This window comes from Hippocampus bargibanti, linkage group LG02, assembly GCF_051943395.1.
Source record: "Hippocampus bargibanti isolate YZ-2025 linkage group LG02, ASM5194339v1, whole genome shotgun sequence".
NCBI classification, from domain to species: Eukaryota; Metazoa; Chordata; class Actinopteri; order Syngnathiformes; family Syngnathidae; genus Hippocampus; species Hippocampus bargibanti.
Genome location: NC_142735.1, coordinates 6763915 through 6788946, shown reverse-complemented (window position 1 = coordinate 6788946; position 25032 = coordinate 6763915). Strand labels below are relative to the sequence as shown.

Genomic DNA, 25032 nt, shown 5'->3' with positions numbered 1-25032 from the left:
GTTTTGTGTTTAGGGCTGTATCATTTATAACAAAAAAAAGTTTAAGTTTCATAATTGGGATTTATGATTTTCACTTCAATTTGGGATTTAATATGCTATTATTATGAAGATACCTTCCCTTGCAATTAAATTATCACATCCAGAAAACTGGGAAAATCAGCTCTGGGTATATAAACGTTTTGTTCTTAGAGATTAGATTTGTGCAAAAATAAAGACAAATCTAAACAGAACAATAATCACTTTCATATTTTGTGAATTAAATGATCAATTTGTTACAAAATGTAAGCCTATCAAACCAAAATGAATCGAGGTTCTTTTTATTCTTCCATATTGCAGACCTTTTGATTCAAAAAACGTTTTCTACTGCATGTCAATTTGGATTGAAAATGAACATGTACAATATATACTGGAATGAAAATAGAAAACGGTGACCCAATAGAACAATGAAATTACATCAGATTAGAGAACCCTGACCATTGGGGCCTCTGCAAGGGACTCAAAATGCACACGCTGCAGGAGGGACGAAACACTTGATGACAGGATGTGGGTGTCACAACTCCCTTCTGTATCTGTTAGATCAGCGGTCCCCCTTTTAGACCTACGAACCGGTTTAATGGCAGACATTTTCAGGGACCGGCGTTTAAGGTGTGACGTGAAAACACAAAATATGATACGACCGACATGAAAACTGTGTGTTATCAAAACTGATAAACACAAATCATGACAAGAGGAACTACCTGGCCGGAACATCCTCTGGTCGATACGGTCACGTTTAAGTGTGCCTTCAAAATAAGATACAAGGTGCATGAAAACTACAAATGCGCCTTATGCAGAGTGGCCTTGGTGCGCGAGAATCTCCCGTTGAGAGATAGGACTCCTTATACTGTCGATTAAATGTAACCCTTTTTTTGAAAGTCGTAGGCTCCTTTTCTTTCTCTTGGCTGGGCGTATTGAAACTTTTTTTTTTTTTACAATTACCAGATTTGATTTTAGTGGGAGGGCGGCCCGGTAGTCGAGTGGTTAGCACACCGGCTTCACAGTGCAGAGGAGGCCGGTTCCCTGTGTGGAGTTTGCATGTTCTCCCCAGACCCGCGTGGATTTTCTCCGGGTCCTCCGGTTTCCTCCCACACTCCAAAAACATGCATGGCACGCAGTTTGACCACTCCAAATTGTCCCTAGGTGTGAGTGTGAGAGTGACTGTTGTATGTCTGTGTGCCCTGCGATTGGCTGGCAACCAATTCAGGGTGTCCCCCGCCTCGTGCCCGAAGACAGCTGAGATAGGCTCCAGCAACCCCCGCGACCCTAATGAGGAATAAGAGGTACGGAAAATGAGATGATATTTTAGTGGTAACCTAAAACGCGACCGAGGAATGCAACTTCACATGTGTCAAGCGCGACATATTATAGATGGATGTAAGAGATGATCCGGTTATTTTTCAAAATAAAACACTCGTAGCGTATGTTATATAAGTCGTATAGTATTTTCCTGGGTAGCCCGATACTAAATGACTCACAGATCGGTGCCGTGCTTTCTCCCGGACACTATCGTAATAGCACCACGCGAATGCATCACCGTGACATTAGAAAGTTGGACTCCATGTCGTCAACGATACATTAAGTTTCCGGTCGATGGTTTGAACTACTAAAAATGTACTAAATGTACTAAAAATAAAAACGCGTCACTATGAGCAATAAAATATAACAGCTATGTAATGTAGGGAAATAGATGCCCATTTCACGGTAAGATCAGAGCATTGTCATCAAATGGTGAGTATAGTTTTGCTTTTTGAATGTTGCTGTGCCGATGACCATTTTGCCTTTGGGAGCCTTTTACTAAGCAACTTCGTCTTTATTTAGTTCATAGAGTTGCTTGTTCTGTAGCCACAAAGGGACATAAGTCTTCTTGTGCCGGTCCCAAGCCCGGATAAGTACAGATGGTTGGTCAGGAAGGGCATCCGATGTAAAAGCTTGGCCAAAACAAACATGCGAATGAAACCGCTACAGATGGAGGACATTGATTTGCTGTGGCGACCGACCCCTTGAAGGGAAAAGCCGAAAGGAAAAGAAAAAGAAAGTCAATCTCCAGTCACACTTCCTCTCTTGACCTGTGCTAAATCTCGTCGGGTTGTCAAGGATGCCCAAGTGAAGAATCCTAAGCACTCATATTTATTACAGAAAACTCATCTGCTAGCTTGAACACTACCAGAAAAACACACTACATTTACAACCTAAATCCTCATGAATTTGATCAAGTTGTAGACAAGAGTATTCAGAAGCAAGAGTGCCAGTTAACATTCGCGCCCATATCAGACAAACCAACAAGACATGAGTTAGTAACTTTAATGCACATCTTGTTAGATACACATTTTGCCATGCAACATGTTTTTATAAAACTATTCCAAGTGAATAACAACAGGCCACAAACTAGACATCAATCTTAAGTGCATTAACAGACAATTGCATCAAACGGTAAAAGAGCAAAAAGCAGAATTGAACCACACAAAAGGCTACACGTGCAACTTGAATGGGTGTGTTTTCGACATTTCTCAGTAGTGAGGCAGCTTGGTCTGAGTTTTGGTTTGGATTGAAAAACGGAAAAAAAAAATCACAAATGTTTCCAAACATGAGGTAGTATGTTCACCCTAAGCTCTGGGTCATTTGTTTCCTGTTCACAGAAGGCCTTCATCAGCGTTTTACGCTTATCAATTAACATGGCTTTTAAAAAGCTCTACAGCTCATAGTGATTGTGATCAATCTAAAACAGCTTGTTGTAATGAGGCACAAGTATTGTTGATTTGGTTGACCAACATCAGTCCTATACAACTGTGGATTTTGCTTTAGAATCCAAAATATTGCCACGTTCAAACTATTTTAAAAATACTCATTTTGTATTTGTTCCTGTGACAAAATCACTAAAAAAAAAAGTTGTTACGCACATAAAGAGTATCAGTAACAGCATATTTTTTTTTCCTATGGAAAATGAAGATTGCATGAATGATACAGTACTAATTAATGCCAAAGGCACACAGAAACCAGAATACACCGATTAGAAAATGTTTTTTTTCTGCTTAGTGCAGCGTGCCCCGAGTGCTGAGGTCAATTTGAGCGCTACTTTCTAAAATGAGCTCAGCAAATGTGACCTGAGACAGAAGAAAAATGAACTTGAACATGTACGTACAATATACATTGGAGTAACAAGCAATGTGGCGATATCACGTAGCTAAGACAATCGACGCTTTTACCATACGAACACGAAGCGGCAGCACGGTGATTCTTGTAGGAGGCACGCCTGCCTCACAGCCAAGAGGTTATGGGTTTAATCACAGTACTGACTTTCATTCAATGAATTCCCGAATCGCTAAGCCTCAATAGGGTCGCTGGAGCCTATCCCAGCCATCTTTGGGCAATAGGCACGGGAAACGGTTGCCAACCAATCGCAGGGCACACACAGACGAACAACCATCCACGCTCACATTCACACCGTGGGACAATTTAGAGGGGTCTATCAGCCTACTATGCATGTTTTTGGAATGTGGGATGATACCCTGAGAAAATCCACACGGGCCCGGAGAGAACACGCAAACTCCATACAGGGGAGCCAGGACCAGGAATCGAACCTTCGCACTGTGAGGTCGACGAGCTAACCGCTGGTGCGCCAGTTTTGGCTCTGCTGTGGTTAATTTGAGTGTTCCCTCATACTTGCTTGGTTTGTTCTGGGGTCTCTTGTTATTTATTTAATCCCCCCATCACCAACACCACCACTACATTTGGAAAACATGCATATTTTTGTCGATGATTAGGAAGATGAATGAAGTGGCTGAGGGAGCCGATGCTATATCATTATTATTTGCACACGCAAGAACGTGCTGATTATCTGTCCCTTTTTACTTTTACATTTAATACAGAGTCGTCAGTTCATTGAATAAAAACAATGTCTATGTGATTGTTATCATACTTTGGAGTAATTATGTTCATGTCTAGCCCCTTATTGTCCTTGGCCGAGTAGGTGCGGCTGTCATACAACACAATCCATCTTGACCTATATAGTGTTTTCACAACAGTTGCAGCTACAACAAAGCGATTTAGAGAACATTTAGCATGAAAAAAAAATAATACAAGCAGAAACACCACATAAAAAATTGACGATAACAGCAATACCTGCATATGGCTTAGTGTTTAAAGTGGTTATAGAAGAAAAATGAGCTCATATGATAATTTGTCATTGGCAATTATGACTTAAGTGCAAGGGCAGACGTGGGATTAATAACGCAGGGGGGCCTGAGATTTCTAGGCACCCCATCAAAACATCTCATAAGGACGTACAGTACATTGTAATTGATAAGAATTGTATTGTGTGCAATAGGTTTTTAATGCTATTTTAAAGGACAACCGACGTCTCCGTCTCAAGTTGTGTCCATAATTTGTAAAATGGCTTCAAATGACTTCTACTGAGCGTCTTTTACAAAGATTCCACCGCATATAGCTATATTTTACGTTTTAAGACTCGCGCTGAATATTCCGGAAGTCTTGGTTTTGAGTGGGTGACGAGTCCGTATGTGACGTCACTGAAGGAACACCCCTGACCGAAAAAAAAAAGGACACATTGTAGCAGTCCTTCCATCACGTCAATGCATTTTGCTGTGCTTGTTTGGTCTGAAAACGTCATGCTGCACCAAAAAAGAGCCAGAAAAGTGTGTCCAAGCTCCATATAAGGAATTTATCAGCCTGCGGAAACGGGCTGATTAATTCCTCACAGGGAGCTTGGTCGCCATTTTCTCCCTCTTTTCTGGGACGCTACATTGCAGTCCAGATGCCTTAAAATGACGCGGAAGGACTTCTTTAATCAATTGCAAACATGTATGCTTTCCTCTTCAGAACTATTTGAATCATATTCATCACTGGATGTGTAACAAGAAAGCATATTCTCCAAATCTGAAGCCATTGTTTTGATTCTCCAGCAATGCAAGACGTCTTGGCGTGACGTCACGAACTGGGGGCGGGAATTTCTGAAAATGCCCAATTCGCAGCTCAATTTTTTGCAGACTTTGGACACTGTAAGTCATTTTTATTGGTGTTTTGCATTTGACTAAAAATATCATACTGCGTGTTTTGGGTATTTTAGATGCTATTAAACATTTTCCTGATGTCAGTTAAGAAACAAAAAAGTGACATCGGTTGTCCTTTAAGGCTTTCCAGAAATGTAGTTTCTACCAAATGAAATTTGACATGCTGTGTTGAGGTACATCGGCGTGACATCAATACTGTACTCAAGGCAGCATTATTTTGTGATAGAAGTTATCATATTTAAAAATTTCATGCCCCCGAACACAAGGCCCAAACTGTCATTTTCCCATAGGAGATCTGGCCTTGGACTAATTTACGACTTGGTCAACTCCTTCACGGGAAGACGTCATTAAACGGGTTACAAATCTATCAGTTCATGGAAAGGTCAACCAATTAAAATGTCTACATTCTGCTCTTTTAGAGTTGTTGGTGCTTGGGACGTCCAGGGGTGTGTTATTCAAACCAAGAAGATAATGTTTTACTAATGTATCACTTAAATTTGCATATACTCTCAATAAATAGCTTGGCAGAGGGCTGCAGACGTTGGGCGTCGGTCATAAATTGCTACCTCCCCTGCCGACAGTAAAAGACAATCTTCCTGTGTTCGAGGCTTTGTTCACAGTGTCCGACCCAACATGTCTGACATTTTGCCAATATCAAATAAAAATAACTTGACTAATAGAATCAAGTCAAATCCTATTTTTTCTACTGTTGGCCACTTCTGCTACGCCGCAATTCTATTTTTCAGTTCAACTCCACTGTACGTGATAAACTCTAAAGGTTTCCATGAAACAAACTATAAACGCCAGCAAAAGGGTCGAAAAATAAATCAATACTGATGACACTGCACATTTGCCTATTGAGAGACATGCTCACAGAAGGTGATGTTTTCTGTCTCACAGAAAACATGCTCCTCCACCTTTTGTGTAGCTTTGTCCCAGCCAGGCATTGTGCGCCCCCTTAGAAGTTGAGTTTATCGGAGTTGTAAACACTGGAAAAAGTGGAGTCAGAGTTGAGTGGAAGGTTGGAGGAAAAGCGAAGCCCTTTGAGCTCGAACTTTGGTTCAAAGTCTGAGGAGGAAATATCTAATGCCAGGGATGGAGCTGCTGGCGCGTTGTGCCCAGTGGAAACGACACCCTGGGGAGGTTGAAAAACAAGAAATGTACTTGGTATGTAGGACTAAGGAGAGATACAGTGATACCTCGGCTTACAAACTTAATTGGTTCCCATACAGTGTGTAAGGCGAAAAGTGTGGATCCCAAAAATTAATTTCCCATAGGAAACCATTCAAATGAGAATAATCTGTTCCGAGGTCCCCATAAAATATAATTTTCTACTTTGTAATTTTCATAAACTGTCCTGTATAATAAAGTCGTTTTATTTACCTTTGTGAGGGTCGTTGATGGCTTGATGGAATGGGGTGGCCGGTTTCATCAGTATTAAACACTTGATGAGGAACATAAGCTTCTTCTTTCACCATCTTGAGGAATGATCCCTTGTAGGTGCTTTCTCTGCGATAATTTTACCTTTTTCCTCATCAATTGTGTTCTGTTGAGCTGGGTTGATTGCTTTTTGCACCAGGTGTACAGATGCCTTGTGCGGGTTATTTGTGTAGCCTGATTGATGTAATTTAACCTTTCAGTCTACACTCTGCTTTTGAACTATCAAAGTTGAAACAAGTCCAAATTTCACTGTTTTCTATCCATTTTCTCACCAGTTCACTTTTGCTTTTTTTCACTTTTGTTTTTTTGTTTCAAGCTCTCTCGTCTCCCTTTCATGTGTGAGTGCGTGTGTTTTCTCACTCTCTCTCTGAATTGGTCAAGAACTTGTGCGTTCTTGACCAATCTTCTTTTCGGCTCCTTTCGGCTTTTCCCTTCAAGGGGGCGCCACAGCAAATCAGTGTCCTCCATCTTCAGAGGTTTGATCCGCATGTTTGTGTTGGTCAAGCTTTTACGTCGGATGCCCTTCCTGACACAACCCTCTGTATTTATCCGGGCTTGGGACCGGCACAAGAAGACTTATGTCCCTTTGTGGCTACAGAACAAGCAACTCGCTCAGTAAAAGGCTCCCAAACACAAAATGGTCATCGGCACAGCAACATTCAAAAAAGCAAAAACTATACACAAGATTATTATTCATGTCATTCATCTTGTTTGTACTTTGACGTGGCTTTAACCAAAGACGCCATTTTGTTTTTGGGAGAACGGCCTCACTCTCTGTCTGTAACCCCCACACCCTCACTGCTGCGTTCTTGACCAATCATGTGGCTTTAACCAAAGACTGGGGGCGAGGAATAGAGGACAAAACAGTCGGCCACCATTTTCTTGTTAGGAGAAAGGGCTCGTTCGCGAACCGAACATCACTTATTGTGGCAGCTCCGTGTGTGTCCCGAAAAATAGTTCGTATGCCAAGGTAAAATTTTCATAAATGTAATGTTCGTAAACCGAAAGGTTCGCAAGCCAAGGGGTTCGTAAACCGAGGCATCACTGTATATCCAACTACAGAACTTATCATAACAATACATTTAAATGAAGTAGCGTATTTTCCGGTGTATAAGGCGCACCAGAGTATAAGGCACACCCCCAATAAATGGTGTATTTTCAAACTTTTTCCATATACAGTAAAGTCTCGTTATATCGATATTGATGCCCTAATCAAAAAGGGACAGAGTCGCCTCTTCCTCCTCAGGAAACTGAGGTCTTTTGGAGTTCAGGGGTCACTCCTAAAGACTTTCTATGACTCTGTGGTGGCATCAGCCATCCACTATGGCATTGTCTGCTGGTCAGGCAGCATCACCACCCGGGACAGAAAAAGACTGGAGCGCTTTGTCAAGCGGGCCAGTTCTGTCGTGGGCTGCTCGCTGGACTCTCTTGAGGAGGTGGGCAACAGACGGACGCTAGCTAAACTAAAAGCTATGACGGACAGCCCCTCCCACCCCCTCCTGCCCATCCTGACAGCTCTGGGTAGCTCCTTTAGCCAGAGACTATTACACCCGCGCTGCAAGAAGGAGAGGTACCGCCGCTCGTTCCTACCGACTGCTGTCAGGCTTCACAATTCCCAATGATCACATGTGGAAAAACAAAAAACAAAAAACAAAAAAAAAACTGGACACTTGTAAATATGGGTTGTTGCAATATATCTAAATGCATCTCTTGATTCTGCACTATGTACAGTCTTGTTTATAGAACGGTTTTTGCACATCTACATTTGCACAGTATACAGTTGACATTTTTATTTTGTTATGCTTAGAATATCTTGTTTTCTATCCTTTCACTCCCACCCCAACCCCATCCCTCTTCAATTGCTGCTGTGGACTGCAAATTTCCCCATTGCGGGACGAATAAAGGTATTCTGATTCTGATTCTGATTCTGATTCTGATATCGGTTATATTGATAGTACTGCTTATTACGTTTGTGTAGGCTCTCAGTCGTACAGGAGTGGTCCATCGATGAAAAGGTTTCTTCAGCCGTCATCTGTACTTCTTTGAAGGTGTCGGACGTTTCGCTTCTTATCTAAGATTCTTCTTCAGCAAACTAAACTCTTACTGGTAGTATCGGCCCGATATATATATCCTTACTGTCCAGACATGGCGGTGCCGGAAACTGCTATGATAGGTCCCTGCTCTCAGGTTGGGGGGAGCAGAGGACTAATCCCTGCAGCTCCACTGATAGCTTCTATTGTCCTGACTGACGATTGGCCTGATAGCCCAATTGGCCCTGGTATCACCTCATCAGCATAACTAATCCTATGTTGCCTAAGCAGTCTATTGTACGAACGATCCAAATTGAACCTCACCCCACCATTCCGGTTCAGGGAAAGAATTTGCTGCTTTATGAAAATGGCTTCTTTTACTCCCCCTTCAACCATCTATTTTCTTTCGCTAATATTTTAACCTCATTGTCGTCAAATGAGTGGTTGCTAGCTTTTAGGTGCATATGTACTGCCGATTGAGGCAGTACGTATTATCCATGTGATGTTGATAAAGTTTTTTTTTTTTTTTTATCATGACTCAGGTTCGCCTTATACACTGGAAAATACGCTACTTCAAGGTGAAGTGCAGCGCACAACAAATAAAGGACTGCATGCTGTGTGGGTGCGTACCTCATGCTGTGTCGGGTTTGGATCCGGATGGATATCCACACTGTTGTAAGCCTGACGGTGAGACGGGCATGTTAAGTCACTGCTGGAATAAAGGTGTCACACACTTGCCAATTGCAATTATCGAATGCTGGGGTCTCAAACTTAGGACCTTGAGGGCCCCTTTTGTGCCTGTTTTCCACCACTGATTTAAAGAGATGCTGCTAATGTCCCGCATTGTCTAGTACTGTGTGTACAGTTAGTAAACCAAATGATACTGGAGGTGGATATGCAGACAGACCCAGCCTGTTAAACTGTCATCCTTGAGTAAGAGAACTAACCCAGGGAGGAAGGGAATATTTGGTACATTGCAGGAGAAGATATATATAATTAACCACGTTACAAATCAAGGCCACTCATTAAAATGTCAACATTATGTTAGTTTATGGATGTTGGTGATTGTACCAAAGGACGAATTTGAGGGATGTCCATTGGACACATCCAGGGACGTGGTATTCAAATCAAGAAGGCTGTGTTTTACTAATATATCACTTGAATGTGCTTGTACTCTCAGTAAAAAGCTTGGCAGGGCCTGCAGAGGTCTGATGTCAGTCGAGAAGCGCACGCACGAAGTGGCTTCATGAAAACTGCACCCCCTGCCGGCAGTAAAAGACAATCTTCCTTTGTTCAAAATGTCTCAGCAAACATCTCTGACAATGTGTCTTAAACTAGTTTGATGTCATGGTAAATTGATGCCGCATATTGTGAAAACTAAGCTGTGATTTGTCTTTGAAACCGTAACAATGAAGAAAATCAATGGTTGGAAATGAAGGAAAAAACGTTACAGGTGGGCCGATGGAGGTGGGTGCAGATGCAGCAGAAGGTTCCCTTGGGACAACGGGATTCGCAGGCTGATAGGAATAAGTTCCAGTGGCTGGTGCTGCAGAGTAACTTGCTCCTGTGGCTTGATTTGTGCCCTGCAATTGGAAGTAGAATTTTTTTTTAAATACTTCCGGATGCGATTGTGAGAGGCCGTTTGAGAGGACACCTACATGATAATACACAGCAGGTGCCGGTGCTGCTGCTTGATTTGTTAGAGGAGTGTTTGTTTTGGATGCACTCTTTTTGCAACAGCATCTTCTTATGCAGCAGCAGCAGATAGCCATCGCAGCAACAATGGCAACAAAAGCGATGACATAAACATATGCAGGGGGATTTACTGTGAAAGCAGAGAGATGACAAGTGAGTTATAGGCCATAGTTACCGCAACCAGATACAGGTAACATCAGAGTTAAGACCGGTGCGAGTTACTACCACCCGTACTTGCGACCACGACCGCTAGCCCCCCTCCTTTTTTTATTCTACGCCTGGCACCGCAACGAGCAAGCAGCCGGCAACGGGTACTACAATTTTGGCCAGCCAGCATGCCACACACTCGCACAACAATCATCTGCGTGACGACACTCAATACAGTAGTTATACAGTGCAGACGTCTCCTGTAGTACTGTACACTGCTTTTTTCCTTCGGTGTCCGCCTGAGTCCGAGCGTATGTGTCGGGCGACCTCTTCTGGCCCTTAGCAGGAAGAGCAGGGTAAGTACAGTGAGACCTCAACTTACGAACTTAATTGGTTCCAAGACAGAGTGTGTAAGGAGAAAAGTGTGTATCGCAAAAAAAAATTCCCATAGGAAACCATTCAAATGGGAATAATCCGTTCCTGGGTTTCCATAAAATATACTTTTCAACTAAATAAGCCTTAAAACTACACACAACATACCTTATTCTATGTATAATAAATGTGCTATTGTATTGTAATGAAATACACTGCATTGTATCATAAAGTCACTTTATTTACATTTGTGATGGTCATTTATGGCTTGATGGAATGGCGTTGGAGGTCGAAGGTCAAAGGGAATTGCTGTTTGGAAAGAGAGGCGCATTACATGAGGACTGTAATTAAAGAAATAAACTGTGCTGTAAAAGAAAGTTTTATTTACCTTTTTGATGGTCGTTGATGGCTTATAGAAGGAGAGTCACCTTCAATAAGGACTGTTGGTAACTTAACCTCTGGTGCTGTTCGGTCGTGTGCTTCCGCCGAAGATCACTTTTCGCTTTTATGTCTTGCCATTTTGACGATATTTTTTTATATCGTCAAAAGAAAACTTTAATTGAACATGGAACAAATTCACAAAGTTTTAATATTTCTGTATTTAGTAATGTAATAATATTAAGCCGTGGCGGGTGTGTATTATGAAAATAGTGCTTATTATAAGGTTTAATTTTCCTAAATGTGACGTTTGTAAGACGAAATGTATGTAAGATAAGGTGTTTGTAAGTTGAGGTCTCACTGTATAACATTTATAAATGAACTGTACATTTAACAGTTTTGTATACATTACAGGTACATACAGTAGTTATACAGTAATAAAAATCGAATATACGAAACATAAAATGATAAAACTGACACTAAAAGTTATACAATTTATAAATGAACTGTAAACAGTTTGGTATATAATAGTATTCAGTAGAAAACGTTACTTAAAAACAACAGATAGACATCATAATCTATCCTGTCGTGTCAACGTCACGTCGGCCAGTTTGAATGGATTTCAACTTATGACCGTTGTGTCGGAACTGAACCTGGTCTTAACTCAGATGTTACCTGTATATTTCTCAATGGTAAACGCGCTGTATCTCACCTTGTATGACCTCCACGTTGGCCACCACCACTAAGAAACCCTCTTTGTCCCGGAACTCATAGGCGCCAGAATCTTCTACTTTGAGGGAGAGTATTTCTAGGCTGCGGTCCTCCATGACAAGTCGATCCTCAAACTGTGAGTCTTCCGAATAGCCACCATTGGTGAAACGTCCAGAACGCATCAATCTTATGATTTTGCCCGTCCTTGATTTGAAGGTGATGTCCCACGGATCGTAGGTCGAGGGGAATCGCAGGGTGAGGTGCGTGTCCTCCTCGGGCAAATGGCGATCTGTGAACTCTTCGTAGGATAAAAGGGATTGTTAAGAACAGGATCAGTAAGTTAGGCTTTGGAAAGGTCTGGAATCGTTGCTTGACCAAGCATTTTTTACATATTTACCGATATTCCAAATATGCACTGTGCGTATTCAGGTAAGTGGGGGTGTGGAACAAACTTGTGAAACATAACACTATTGATATTCGACTTGAACTTTATCCGACTTGTGACATCAATCATGCGTGACAATAACGTGACATCATCTTTAACAGACAGTAAATAAATATGTCAAGGAGTATTCGTCTCATTAACCCATAACATTTCTACCTCCTCCCGCCTCACTCCTTTGTCAGTCTTCTCCCTTCTCGATATAATTTTTATTGGGAGGTGCTGTTATGTAAATACAGGAGTGAGGAGCATTTTTTTTAAAGATAATCAAAATATTGGAAAAGGTTGTGTTGACAAATTTTAATTTACCATTATCAAAGCATGGTTAAAATAAAGACAATAACTGACCGAGGATGATACTTTTGGTTCAGCTTGAAATAACGACAGAATGACAATGACGGACGGATCTGACGCTCTTACCTCTTGAAAACTTACAGCGACCGAAATGAGCCTGAAGTGGTTAGCGTTCAGCCACATTTAGAGTTGGCTGCTAGCTTCCACAATTGGATTGGATTGGATTGGATTTGCCTTTATTAGTCTCGCAGTGGAGAAATTTACATTTCACAATGATGGCAGAAGCAGTGTGTTGGTAAATTTATATACGGCAATAATTTTTGTGCGCTTTCAACATTTTCTGGGTGAAGTGAACGATTTTTTTTTGTCATATCGGGATGGAAAACCACGTTCTGGCCATTATCATGTCCCGTTTGGAACGTAGTTTGGAAAATATATGGATGATTTGTTTCACATGTTTTAGAATGAAAGTCCCAGTCAACTACTGCATCACCTTGACACATGAATTCCAGCATGACAAGACTGTTGACATCTTGCCATAACAAACAATGTGACTCACCTGTGACGTTAAGTCTTGTCCTTGTCACCAAAGTGTAGTCTTTTTTGCGGAAGTTGTAGTAGCCGTTGTCACCTTGTGTAACTTCTGACAATTCCCAGTAATTTTGTTTCACCTGGCCCCTGGATGCACCACTGGTCTGAGTGCGATTCCACAAGATTACTGGGTCGGAGTTGTCAACAGTGCTGAATTCCAGGATTTCTGCATTCGTGGGGATATCGATACGAAACCGGTGATGGTAATACCGGTGTATCTCATGAGCACATTCTAGTCACACACAAGGGGAAAATAGTCAACATATTACAGAATAACATAAACGTAACGTAAACATATTAAGAATAACAAAAACATGTTTAAATTTTTTGAACGACTGGCAAATTTCTCATTGTGGTGGATTGGCATTTCTGAATTTGCAAGGTTTTTATTTATTTATTTATTTATTTTGGGGGGGGGGGGGTTAATCCATTAATAGTCGAGGTTTTGTGTACATAGACATATTGCTTTTTTGACGGTCCCTGAATGCACCATGTGCCAAGAATGAAATGATTGTCTCCCAATGCATCAAATAGCACATATAAGTTAACATCACTGTTACAAATTTTCCTGTACTCCCCAACATTGAAAGGCGCTTATAAATATAATGTATTATTATTAATTATTATTATTATTATTATTAGTAGTAGTCGTAGTATTTACTAATATGTGTGAAAGAAAAAAAGTCCGTTAAATGATTTGTGTAAAATACTACTGCGCATATTTGTTTACTCATGTCATGCTGATAGTGTTGAGGACTCTCATTTGAATGTGGTTTGTGTTTGAAATAATTTATTTCCAAAATACAGCAAATATGTAACATGGGATCATGACTGCAAGCTCGAAACATGGTGTTGATGCTTTATGAATCGCTGAATTTTAAGAATGTTGCCACCATTTTCTGGACTGAGTCCCTCGCAACAAGAAATGATGATGCATAACTGTATTCTCCATTATACCAGTCAACGTAACAAAGTAAAATGATCTTACCTACAACTTTCAATGTGACCCTATCACGAAATAAGTTAATAGATGAAACTGAGAAATATCCATTGTCTTTTTCTGTCACGTGTTGCAGACTAAGACCTCTAGAGGTAACCTTGAAACGTGGATCCATTGCCTGAAAAAATTGACAAGACAAATGAAATTTCGGATAAGTTAATTATGTTTTTTGTTTTTAATGCCAATGCAGTCATCATCCTTGTTTTTATAAAACCAGAAAAATGCAAACCTTGCCAGTCTCTAACACTAGCCTCCTGCTTTCACCATTTTTCGGAGAGAAGTAAAGCTTCCCAGTGTATCCAGGTGGTGGATAATCATAGGGAAAGCGAAAAGTTCCACCATAGCACACTTCATGCTGTGCACCAAATGACCCTGGAATTGGACACAAAGAACCGAGGAGATGCAGTATTAGCATACCACACTATTGAAGTGTGCAATATAGACAGTATATTGAATATAGGGTTTAAATTTGCCTGAAGGAATGTTGATTGATTGACGTTTTATTCCCTAAAACATCCCCCAGTAAATTGCACTCTGACCTTTCACTGCAGATTTTAGCAAGGGTCATGGAAATTGACACAGAGGATTTGCAGTCACGGGCAACATAAAATGAATAGCGGGCTGGATCTGGCGGCCCGGTAGTCGAGTGGTTAGCACGGTGCAGAAGTTGTGAGTTCAAGACCCGGTCCGACCTCCCTGTGTAGAGTTTGCATGTTCTTCTCGGGCACGCGTGGGTTTTTCTCTGGGTACTCCGGTTTCCTTCCACTTAACAAAAACATGCATGGCAGGCTGATTGAACAGTCCAAATTGTCCCTAGGTGTGAGTGTGAGAGTGAATGGTTGTGTCTCTGTGTACCCTGCGAGTGGCTGGCAAACAATCCAGGGTGTCCCCCACCTAGATCCCGAAGAACACCCCCCCCCCACCCCCCGACTCTGATGAGGATAAAGCGGTCTGGAAAATGGATGGGTGGATGGGGCCGGATCTGCCCCCGGGCCTTGAATTTGACACGAGTCGTTGTGATACTAGCAAGGTCCAGCAGGCTACTAGTACATGACACGTTTGCTCGTTGGGCCTAATAGTGTCACTCGGGCAGCATAGCAATTCACTACTAAAGTTTAATTGTACACTTGCAGGCCCAGAATTACGGCCATGGTGGTTATTACTAACATTGATATCAAATATATTGGATAAATACTCCAAAGGCTGATCTTAAGAGCGTTCATGTGTTATTGCTTGTGCGTTACTCACCGCAGAGGAAGCATAGAAGCAAAATGAATGCGAGCAACATGACCTGTACAAAAACAACATGGCCACATGTGCATTGTTCGTTATTCACAGAACAAAAGTTCACGATTCGATAACTTGATAGTTTTTTTCGGTAACTTAAACTTACTCGAGTATTGGTGTGCGATTTTCCCTCTGAAAAAAGCCGAGTTGCTGCAATCGCAAGGACACTTATAAACTGGGCGAGGCTTTTCTCTTGTCGGGGCGTCACTGCTGCGTCTGGTGTGCGCACATCATCGGTTGCCACTCACTGGCACAACCAAGTTCGCTTCATTTATGTAATAATAAATATGTAATAATAAATATATAACAATAAATATATAATAATACTAATATAATAATAAATATAATAATAATAATAATCATCATCATCATCATAATACATTTCATGTATACATTTTTTTACAAAGTACGTAATTTATCAAACGTGTACCCTTTTTCCAACGTATAAAATAACGGTCAATACAAAATCCTATGTTGAAAACATACATTTATGAAGAGCAAAACATTTTTTAAATTACAGTACTGAAAATATATATAGTATGTCAAAAAACTATCCAATAACAGTGTCGACACGTGAAATAATGTATACCGATAATTAATGGCCATTATAAGTGAATCTGTATACAACATTGAAAAAAGTCTACAGAAAAGGTAATTTTAGTGATAATATGGCAGTGGCAGTGACAATGGACTGCAAGCCTCAACTAAATTTCACTTTTTAGAACATTTTTAAACGCATTGAGTGCAGTTGCTCAATGTAATGCAATAAACAAGGCCAATAAATCAAATAATAAGAAACCTTTTCTTTACAGAAGAATGATAATATGGAATGAAGACAAGAAGAGTAAGGACAATATAAATCAGAGGTGTCAAAATTGCATCAGGGGGCAGGTTACAACTGTGTATAATAATGTATACAGCAGTGTTTGAAATAAGGTCTGACCAGAGGGTACAACTTTTACGTCGGGCTTACAACTTTCAAAACGTCTCTGCCACTCTTGGCTGGGTGGCCAACAACTTCAAGAAAAAACATCAAACTTGTTTTATTGAACAGAGTAAAAGCTACAAGCAAACCTCTACAAGCTAGGTGGACTCCGCTTTCTAAGCTTTCAAAACTTTCAAGTACACTTTTCAGTCACGGTGTAGTCCGAAGCGGGAAAACATACTTCTGATTAGCTCCCGTGCCAAGTATGCAAATTGCCAAACCAACGTTCGTTTTGCTTCCGACCACCCCGTGACTGAAAAGTGTACTTGAGAGTTTTGAAGGCCGCTTAGAAAGAGGAGGCCACGTGGGTGTGAGCAGACCACGCAACGCAAACATTGCGCCCCATGACAACAAATGATAACTGGAGCAAAATCTTCACCAAGGCATATTTACCATAAATTAAGCAAGGGAGCATTTGTGGTAGGTACTTCCTTAATTAAAAAAATCCTTTATACTTCGCAACAATTGTTTTTTTTTTCTTTTTTTTTTCTTTTTTTTTCTCGATTATTCGTCTGATTGTATTTCAAGTTGTGAGTTGGACAATGTTGAACAAACTGTACAGCGCTTTGGGCCACCGAGTAAAATTTATTGATACCTTAAATCTGTGTGGACGGGTTGGATCGTAAATTATAACAATGTGTAATTTAACACCAACGGTTTGTTCTATATATCAGGAATCACATGCAAAATAACATCACTTATGTTAGGATAATTTCAATCTAAAGTGCATGTTAAATGTCTCGTCTTCAGACATGTAACGCTGAACACTTATTTGTGTCTGTTCTGTCTGTATCATGCTGACTTCGACCACCTCCGGCCCCCTTCATTTACAATCAATCTCAATCTTGGCGCAAAACCCCGCAGTGGCAGACGACACCGTTCGGAAGGGTTTGCTCAAAGAGCGTATCTGTTTCCTGGAGCTAACCCACGTGATACTGAGCGCAACGTAGCTGACGTAAAAGCTGTTGAGAATTCCATAAATAACTGGGGACCGCCACTGCGCATGCGTGCTGCGGATTAACGTTTATACCCGTTTTCACCCATTCATGTCAAAAATTCCCTAATATATTCCCGTGGAATTGTTTCTCGCGTATCCTGCAGGTGGGTTCGGGCTTTTTTTGCGTTGAAAATGTAAGGACGTTTCGATAATCAATAAGTGATCATCTGAAATGTTGGTCATGGCTTGTCTAAACAGGGCGTCATCAGGCCGTCACGTCACTGAGGGCTGCCTTAGATTTGTTTGCCGCACCTTATCGTCGTTTGCAGGTGTGCATGGACGATAATCGTCCCGCTTCGAGAGTGTCGCACATCAGGCGATGGATGCAAACTTTTTCGTTTCCTTTGCATTGCTGTCACCTGTGTGTAAAGATGAAACAGCCTGACCCTTTTTTGTCTACATAGGAGATGTGCCATTACGCCCTGTTCGCGGTCCTCTACAGTTTTCCTTTTGCTGTGGGTGAGTTGTTTTTCAATCATTTTGGCAGAACCTGGAGTCTAACAAAGCATATAAGAGAACCTGTGTGTCAGATTTTACACCTGTTAACATGTGTTCACTGCAATATCAAGGTCACTGACACTTTGATTTAGGTGAATTAGACTAGTGATGACCAACCTTTGTGCAGTATTACCGTTCGTGTGCCGCAAGGAATCCTCAAATTATTCACTTTCCCCTTATTGGTAAAAAAACAGAATTTATTGACTACAAATAATCGGTACTATAATTCAGCAACATATAGTGGCAGGCATAATAATTAAATGCTCTTCTGTTAGCTGTCAGAAGTTGCTTCATTGAACTGTGTATCCACTTTTTGTGATATTTTTGCCTGCTGTTGTGCTGTGAACTTGTTGTAATGTATAACATGCTTTGGCTCAATCAAGGGTGGTAAAAAGATCATTTTTTTCCATTTCATCTTTAAGCATTACACTCCAAAGTTGGAAAATAGGGCTGGGTGATACAGAAGAATAATATATAATTGTCTTAAGTTCATCCCGTTGGCGGAAGTATACACCGAAACATGTCAGGTAATTGAACGCCTAAAAACACTGTAAGAAAAGAATCTGTTTTAAATTAGAATAATAAATATTTTTAAAAATACATATAATTATAGAGGGTGTCATGATGGCGAACTGATTATCATATCCACCTCACAGTGCAGAGGTGCAAGGTTCGATTCAAGGCCCCTTCCTGTGTCGAGTTTGCATGTTCCCTCTCTGCCTTGCATGGGTTTTCTCTGGATATTTTGGATTATTCTTGAATTCAAAGAAACATGCATGGCAGCCACTCTAAATGTCCCTAAATATGAGTGCGAACAGGGATGGTTGTTCGTTTTTGTCTGCCTTGCGATTGGCTGGCAACCAGTTCAGGGTGTACCCCATCTACTGCCAAATGACAGCCGGGATAGGCTGAAGTGTGCTCTGCGACTTTTCTTAGCATCATCATCATCGTTATCATGTAGTTTTTTTGTTCTTTTGACTTCAAGATGGCGCCGCGAGAGTGGCTGCCTTTCCAGCAGCTCCTGTATTTTGTTTTTCTACCTCTTTCTTTCCTTTCCTCTTCCTTTCATAACTTTGCTGCAGTGAAATGTACATTTCTCCACTGTGAGACGAATAAAGGTACATCCAATCCAATCCAATTACTGTATTATTGTTGTTGTTTGTTATTATTATTGTTATTATTCTTATTAGTAGTAATAGTAGTTTTTCATTGTTTATACATAACACATTAAGTGTAATAGTTAACATATAGAGCTTCCAATATTTTTTTTCTCTCTCTCTCTCTCTCTCTCTCTCTCTCAGAGTTAGAGACACAATTATGATTGAACTGGGTCAAGAGTCAGGGTTTTCATATCTGACAAAAGAAGTTTTGTCAAAAATCCAAACTTATTTTCATAACTTTATTATTATATGATCTGAGTTTTTATCAATGAGCGTTTCTCTCATGTAGACCATTAAACTTGTTAAAGAACTTTCAGGTTATTGCATTGCGTGCACAATTTAAATACGATTTTGTTTCCTTACAGGTTGGGTCGTACTTGGTAAGCCAACATAAACACTTGATCCTATTCTTTTCTCATCGCAAATCTGAAAAAATATTCTTGACTTTCTTTTCCATTTTGACAGGTGACAGAGAAGAAGTTCAGATGGTTTGTGCCGGGAAGGAGTTTCGTTTGCCTGTATACTCTACATCAAGAACTGTGACTTTTACTCAGAACTCTTCAGGACCGAGGCGTATTCTCCTCGAGAAGACCATTGTGAGGGAAATGTCGTGCTGTTGGCTTATATTTTTTGTTCTCACGTACACAGAACACAAACCAACATTTTTTTTTATTCAGGTAAATGACCCTCGCTTCGAGTGGACCAAAGATAAGATGCTGGTCCTGAAAAAAGTGACCCATGCGGACGAGGGACTTTATTCAATCAAAATGTCTTCTGGATTCACCTATGAAACCGTTCGTCTGACAGTTTCAGGTTGGATACTTTTCTCAGATTTGTTAAATCAACACATATATTTCCCCATTGTGGGACGAATAAAGGTTTTCTGATTCTGATATATACAAGGCACACTTCAGGTCATAGTTACCTCATTCACTGCCATTCACAAATTTATTCAGGAATTGAAAATATGACTTAGAGCGCCATTCCCGAATTTGTTCGGGTTTTGTTTTTTCACCCTTGGCTGCCGATAAAGCGCTGGCAATGGCCTCTGGGAATGTTTTTTCTTTCCGCAAGGAGGCAGCATTTCCCTTTTTTCATGTTAACGCTTTGTTCCAGGTTCAGCTGTTGTTAAAGCGCTACATAAACCAACACGTATGTATTTATTATTGTGTTGTGTTTTAGACAGCCGCCCTCATTTGAAGGTCATGTAACTCCAGACCCATATAATTTAGGAATTAACTCTTTTTTTTTTTCTCATGAAAGAAGAGAGTCTAAGGTTTCTAACACTGTATTGAATGTTTATGTAGTTGTAAAACACAATATTCTGTGAGTCCTGGAATTCAAGTGACAATGACAGAAACCAGGGCACTGGAGTGGACACATTTTTGCATATCGTCTGGCAGTGAATGAGTTTTTAAGCTCTTGCCAAACATGCTCTAGCATGTCTCCGATAACGACTTGCAAAATTATATCAAATTTTCCAGGACACCCTTGTCCATTTTCTGATCGTGCTTTTTTTCACACAATTATCTGCCCGTAGAATGCATCAAGTCCTACTACAGAAACTACGGAGAGAACTTTGAGCATAGCATCCCCGAAAACAGCTTCGTACTAGAGTTTGCTCCCCGGGGCGCTCCATCCGAGGCGATGCCAATAGTCCTGTGGAACCGGACCGACCCTGGTACCAGCCTTGCGGGTCGTGGCAGGCTGCTGCGAGACAGGAAGGTGTGGGTGGCTGACAGAGTGACGCAAGCCGACCAAGGCAACTACACAGTGCGCGACGCTGAGGGGAAAGTGTTGTCTCGCAGTACTCTCACTGTCCGCGGTGAGAAACAACAAATTGATCAGACCCTCATTGTTTAACAACACTAATGATCTTTTTCCCCCCAATCTTGTATCACATTCGCTGGTCATGGATGCAGGACACACTTTCAATCTGACCCGCTTCACCAAAGAGTCTCTGAATCTCCCTCTCTTCCTCCCGGTGGCACGTGCTTACCTCATCTTTACCCCCACCCGACACCTGGACGAATCCTCGTTGGGGCCTTTCGACTCAAAGCCTTCCCGCGGCCCCGTGCAGTTAATGCGAGAGGGCCACATCACTGACCATGACATGCGGTATAGAGGCCTGGTCTCCGTTGGAAGGAACGGCTCTGTCAACGAGGTGGTCATTGCGAGGCTGACCTCGAGGCACGATGGCGTCTATGAAATCAGAGACATTAATGGCAACCTGGTGTCGTCCACCTTGTTGCAGGTGATTGGTGAGTTTGCCACGCAAATTCTCCTTCGGAGCAGCGTTAGGAGGACAAAAGTCCGAATAATTCAAGGGTGCGTGATACGTCGATTGTGATTGACAGATAGCCTGCAAATTGGTCTCAAGTTGATCATGAGAGGTGTAGTGTTTGTCTGTGTGCCTGTTATTCTTACTATTATTACATCAACATTCAATACGGTGTTTGAAATCTTAGACTCTCTTCTTTCATCAGAAAAAAACAGTTAATTCCTAAATTATATGGGTCTGGAGTTATGTGAAATAAGGGCATATGTCCAAAATACAATGCAATACATACATATTGCTTTTTATAGAGCTGAAGGTGGAACAAAGCGTTAACATGGAAAAAAGGGAAGTGCTGCCCAAAGAAAAAAACATTGCCAGAGGCCATGGCCAGCGCTTTATTGACACCCAAGCATGAAAAAACAAAACCCAAACAAATTTGGGAATGGCGCTTTACACCATATTTTCAATTCCCCAATAAATTTGTGAATGGCTGTGAATGAGTTAAAGGCTTTTTGATTCTGATTATTTTTGTTTGTGCACGTTTAGCATCCTATCAGTTTCAACCCCCCCCCAAAAAAAAAAATAGACAAACAAGTCACCTTTAAACTACGTTGGCGCATAATCTGCATTAGCCGTCGGCAATCTACAATTGCAGCTTGCGAACATCTTGCATGCTGCAAATACACCCTGTAATAAACAAAAAAAATAAGGGAAAACAAGCTTTTTTGAAAAAATACAAACATACCTGCTGTAAAAACTAAATAAAGCAACAAAAATAAAACAGTCATGATATAAAATCGTAACTATGAAAACCCTGGCTCGCACACTGCCCTGTTAACAATGGTGTGTGTTATAGAATGTAAAATTGCCTCGATTATTCATTGGCTTCTTCTAATTGCTTTGTTCTCTAATTATCTAGAAAGGGGGAGCAAGTGGCGAGCTCTTCTCAAGTCCATCACCGTCCCTTCCGGCATGTTTGTGTCTCTGGCCGGTTTTATCCTGTTCATGAAGCGTTACCCCAACTGCAGCTTGTCGCAGATAATCGCCTGCCTCAGAACGAACCGGACGCCACAAGCCCAGCCCCCAATGGTCAACATCCAGGTGAATAGATTGCTTGTAAGAACAAAGATTGGATAAGACTTCAATAGTCTCACAGTGAAGACATTTACATTTAACAGCTGCAAAGTTATGGATTGAAGAAGAAAGGAAAGGAAGAAGTAGAAAAACAAAATATAGGAGCTGCTGCAAAGGCAGCCTCTCTCGCAGTGCCATCTTGAAATCCAATTAACAAAATAATGTGACAACACAAAGTCACAGTCATTTAGTCTTAAGCAATTTCTGGCCCTTTTTGTTGTATGAAGCAGTTCTAGATGAAAGAGGAGAGGATCAAAGCCAGCTTTTCACCAGTGGATCAGGGACCTCCTGGTGAAAATATGCCACAAGCTAAATGTTGAAAGCAAAAACGAAGCTGTAGCATCCATTGAAGAAAAGAGATTGTCTCACATCTCCTGTCCCACGTAAATCTGCTTCAATTCCAAGCTGCGACAGTTCCACATACGCTGTTGTTTATATGTTCCATTTAGAACTACAGGCAGCCAAGCCCTCAGCCGGCAGGCTACTACAATCACGGCCAGCAGCTGGGGACCCCGAGAAAATGGACGCCGAGAGCCAGTCCAATTCATACTGTAAGTGGTTCACACCTTGATTTACTCTACAACTATAGAGAACCTTTGCCTTTCATCATTGCCGTTTGTATTTCCAGGGTTACACTCCTGTTATGGAAAGTGCTCCACTTCAACTGACTCCTGTTCACACGAGGACTGAAAATTATGAAAGCCAAAGACGTGTGAGCTCACCCTGTTACAATTCAACTCGAGAGGTGCGTCAGATTTTTGAAAATAGAAGCCATTATTTTTTTCATCAAGTCACACTTGCCCTTCTTTGCAGGTAATGTCAAATGAGGAGGAAAGGGGGATTTCCTTTCCGGTGCCTGGAGCCTCAGATTGCCTGCAGTCATCCGACGGTTGCGTTCAGTTCCAGATCAAAAAGGTCCCGGTTCAAGAAAGACGGAGCAACGCTAATGAGTATTATACTGCACTGCCGCTGGATACTGATACGTCTGACACCTGCAGTGTTTATACTTCAGAAAAGCTGAACTTCTTATAGTGGATGGAGTGGTGACAGAGAAGCATATGGAGAAACAGACGAAAAACCTCACCTGTGCCTTTTGCAACCAAGTCTATATTGTGCTTCCGGTGATTTGACATCCATATTGCATGCCATTATTGTCAGTGTAATGGTATTTTTGAAGCATGCGCTGAATATTGTCCTCCCTGCTTTATTTGACTCTGCCAGAGATTCATTAGTGTCCGCTGTCCTCTGATGCTACCTACCTCCAGAGCAGGGGTCGGGAATCTATGGCTCTTGAGCCATATATGGCTCTTTTGATGATTGCATCTGGCTGGCAGAAAAAAAAACAAAATATTCTCGCTTTTTGGCTACTCGTTTCCTGTTTAGGCTGCAGTGGGCAATTTTGATTGGATGATACTGACCTAGGTGGCCGTTGACGTTGAAACAAGTAAACGCCCCCTTTTGAATAAGCCTACTCAGTTATTAACTCAGTTAATGACCAACGAGTGAAATGGGGAAAATAAAAAAAGATGACGAGGATTGTATTGAATGGACTGAAGGACTCTTTTGTGGAGAGAACAGGGTGTGCTGTGATTCTAATTTGCAATGAAACAATATCGATGGAACTTCTACACGCCCCATGCTACGTTCGTATCAATATACAGTACAATACTCCAAGCGGTAGCAGAAAGTATGTGTGTGTTTGTGGCTCTCACTGAAAAACACTTTGAAATATTTTGCTTTTATGACTCTCTTTGTCAAAAAGGTTCCCGATCCCTGTTCCAGACCCTCAGGACCATTGTGATATGCACTGTATACTGTATATTTGCTGAATCTGTCCCAAGTGTTTGCCTGTGTGCTCAGTGAGCTTGCTACATATTGAGGGCTAGAAGTAGAAATTTGGCGGTGTTTGAAAAAAGGGAACATTAACTCACTATACTAACATAGAGAATGAATTTATTCTTGTCATTAACCTTTCAAACTGCAACGAATTATGTTAAATGACTGTGATGTAAGATCATAATTTTGCCATAAGTACTGCTGGGGCACTGTGCAAACATGAAATTTCCTGTACAAATATGCCACCAAATGTTGTAAATACCTGTGAACCTTGTCAAGACGAAAATATTTATCACCAAATGCATCCGGGTAATGAAAACAACTGAACTTGTAATATTTTTGCAATATGAAGTCATATATCATTCCTTTTAAAATAAATATATATCTTATCCGTTTTTGATTTGATCCTTTTGTCGAGTACATTGAGACTTGTGCTTGGAATTCAGATGAATTACATACAAACAAAATGTACGAAATTTCAGGGACAACAAAAGTAACTGCTATAGAAATGCCAAGAGACTCGTTCAGTAAGTCCGAACCGAGTCATATAAAAATAACGGCATTGGGCCGTTTGTAAGTATTCCACTTTTGCCCACCATTTTAAGAGAGAGGAGAAAGGCGGTTAGGCGCTGTTTTATGTGTTCATATTTTATCCGGTTGGTGGCAGCAATGCACCAAACGCGGCCATTTT

The 25032-nt window shown here is 41.1% G+C and overlaps 2 protein-coding genes across 6 annotated transcripts; one reads left to right on the top strand and one right to left on the bottom strand.

Annotated features, from left to right (window-relative positions):
* The first annotated feature begins 51 nt into the window (after window positions 1–51).
* LOC148901360 (uncharacterized) lies at window positions 52–24732 on the top strand. 5 transcript variants are annotated; one of them, XM_089022462.1, is made up of 12 exons: window positions 17024–17539; window positions 17634–17704; window positions 17840–17894; window positions 19459–19473; window positions 19559–19689; window positions 19771–19906; window positions 20634–20918; window positions 21016–21354; window positions 22291–22472; window positions 22955–23056; window positions 23134–23250; window positions 23319–24732. In XM_089022462.1, exons 3-12 carry the CDS (start codon window positions 17843–17845, stop codon window positions 23535–23537), a joined length of 1578 nt encoding a protein of 525 aa, XP_088878588.1. In that variant the 5' UTR covers window positions 17024–17539; window positions 17634–17704; window positions 17840–17842; the 3' UTR covers window positions 23538–24732. The 5 variants fall into 5 exon arrangements, with proteins under 5 accessions (XP_088878603.1, XP_088878580.1, XP_088878571.1 ...); XM_089022477.1 differs by lacking the exons at window positions 17024–17539; window positions 17634–17704 and adding an exon at window positions 52–1319; XM_089022454.1 differs by lacking the exons at window positions 17024–17539; window positions 17634–17704 and adding an exon at window positions 52–1767.
* LOC148901361 (uncharacterized) lies at window positions 2327–15670 on the bottom strand. Its single transcript, XM_089022491.1, has 10 exons — window positions 15560–15670; window positions 15415–15457; window positions 14396–14538; window positions 14155–14284; window positions 13135–13398; window positions 11841–12137; window positions 10195–10361; window positions 9988–10119; window positions 9167–9217; window positions 2327–6201 (listed from the first exon to the last, which is right to left on the bottom strand). The coding sequence occupies exons 2-10, from the start codon at window positions 15452–15454 to the stop codon at window positions 6025–6027; spliced, it is 1401 nt and encodes a 466-aa protein (XP_088878617.1). The 5' UTR covers window positions 15455–15457; window positions 15560–15670; the 3' UTR covers window positions 2327–6024.
* Window positions 24733–25032: the final 300 nt, after the last annotated feature.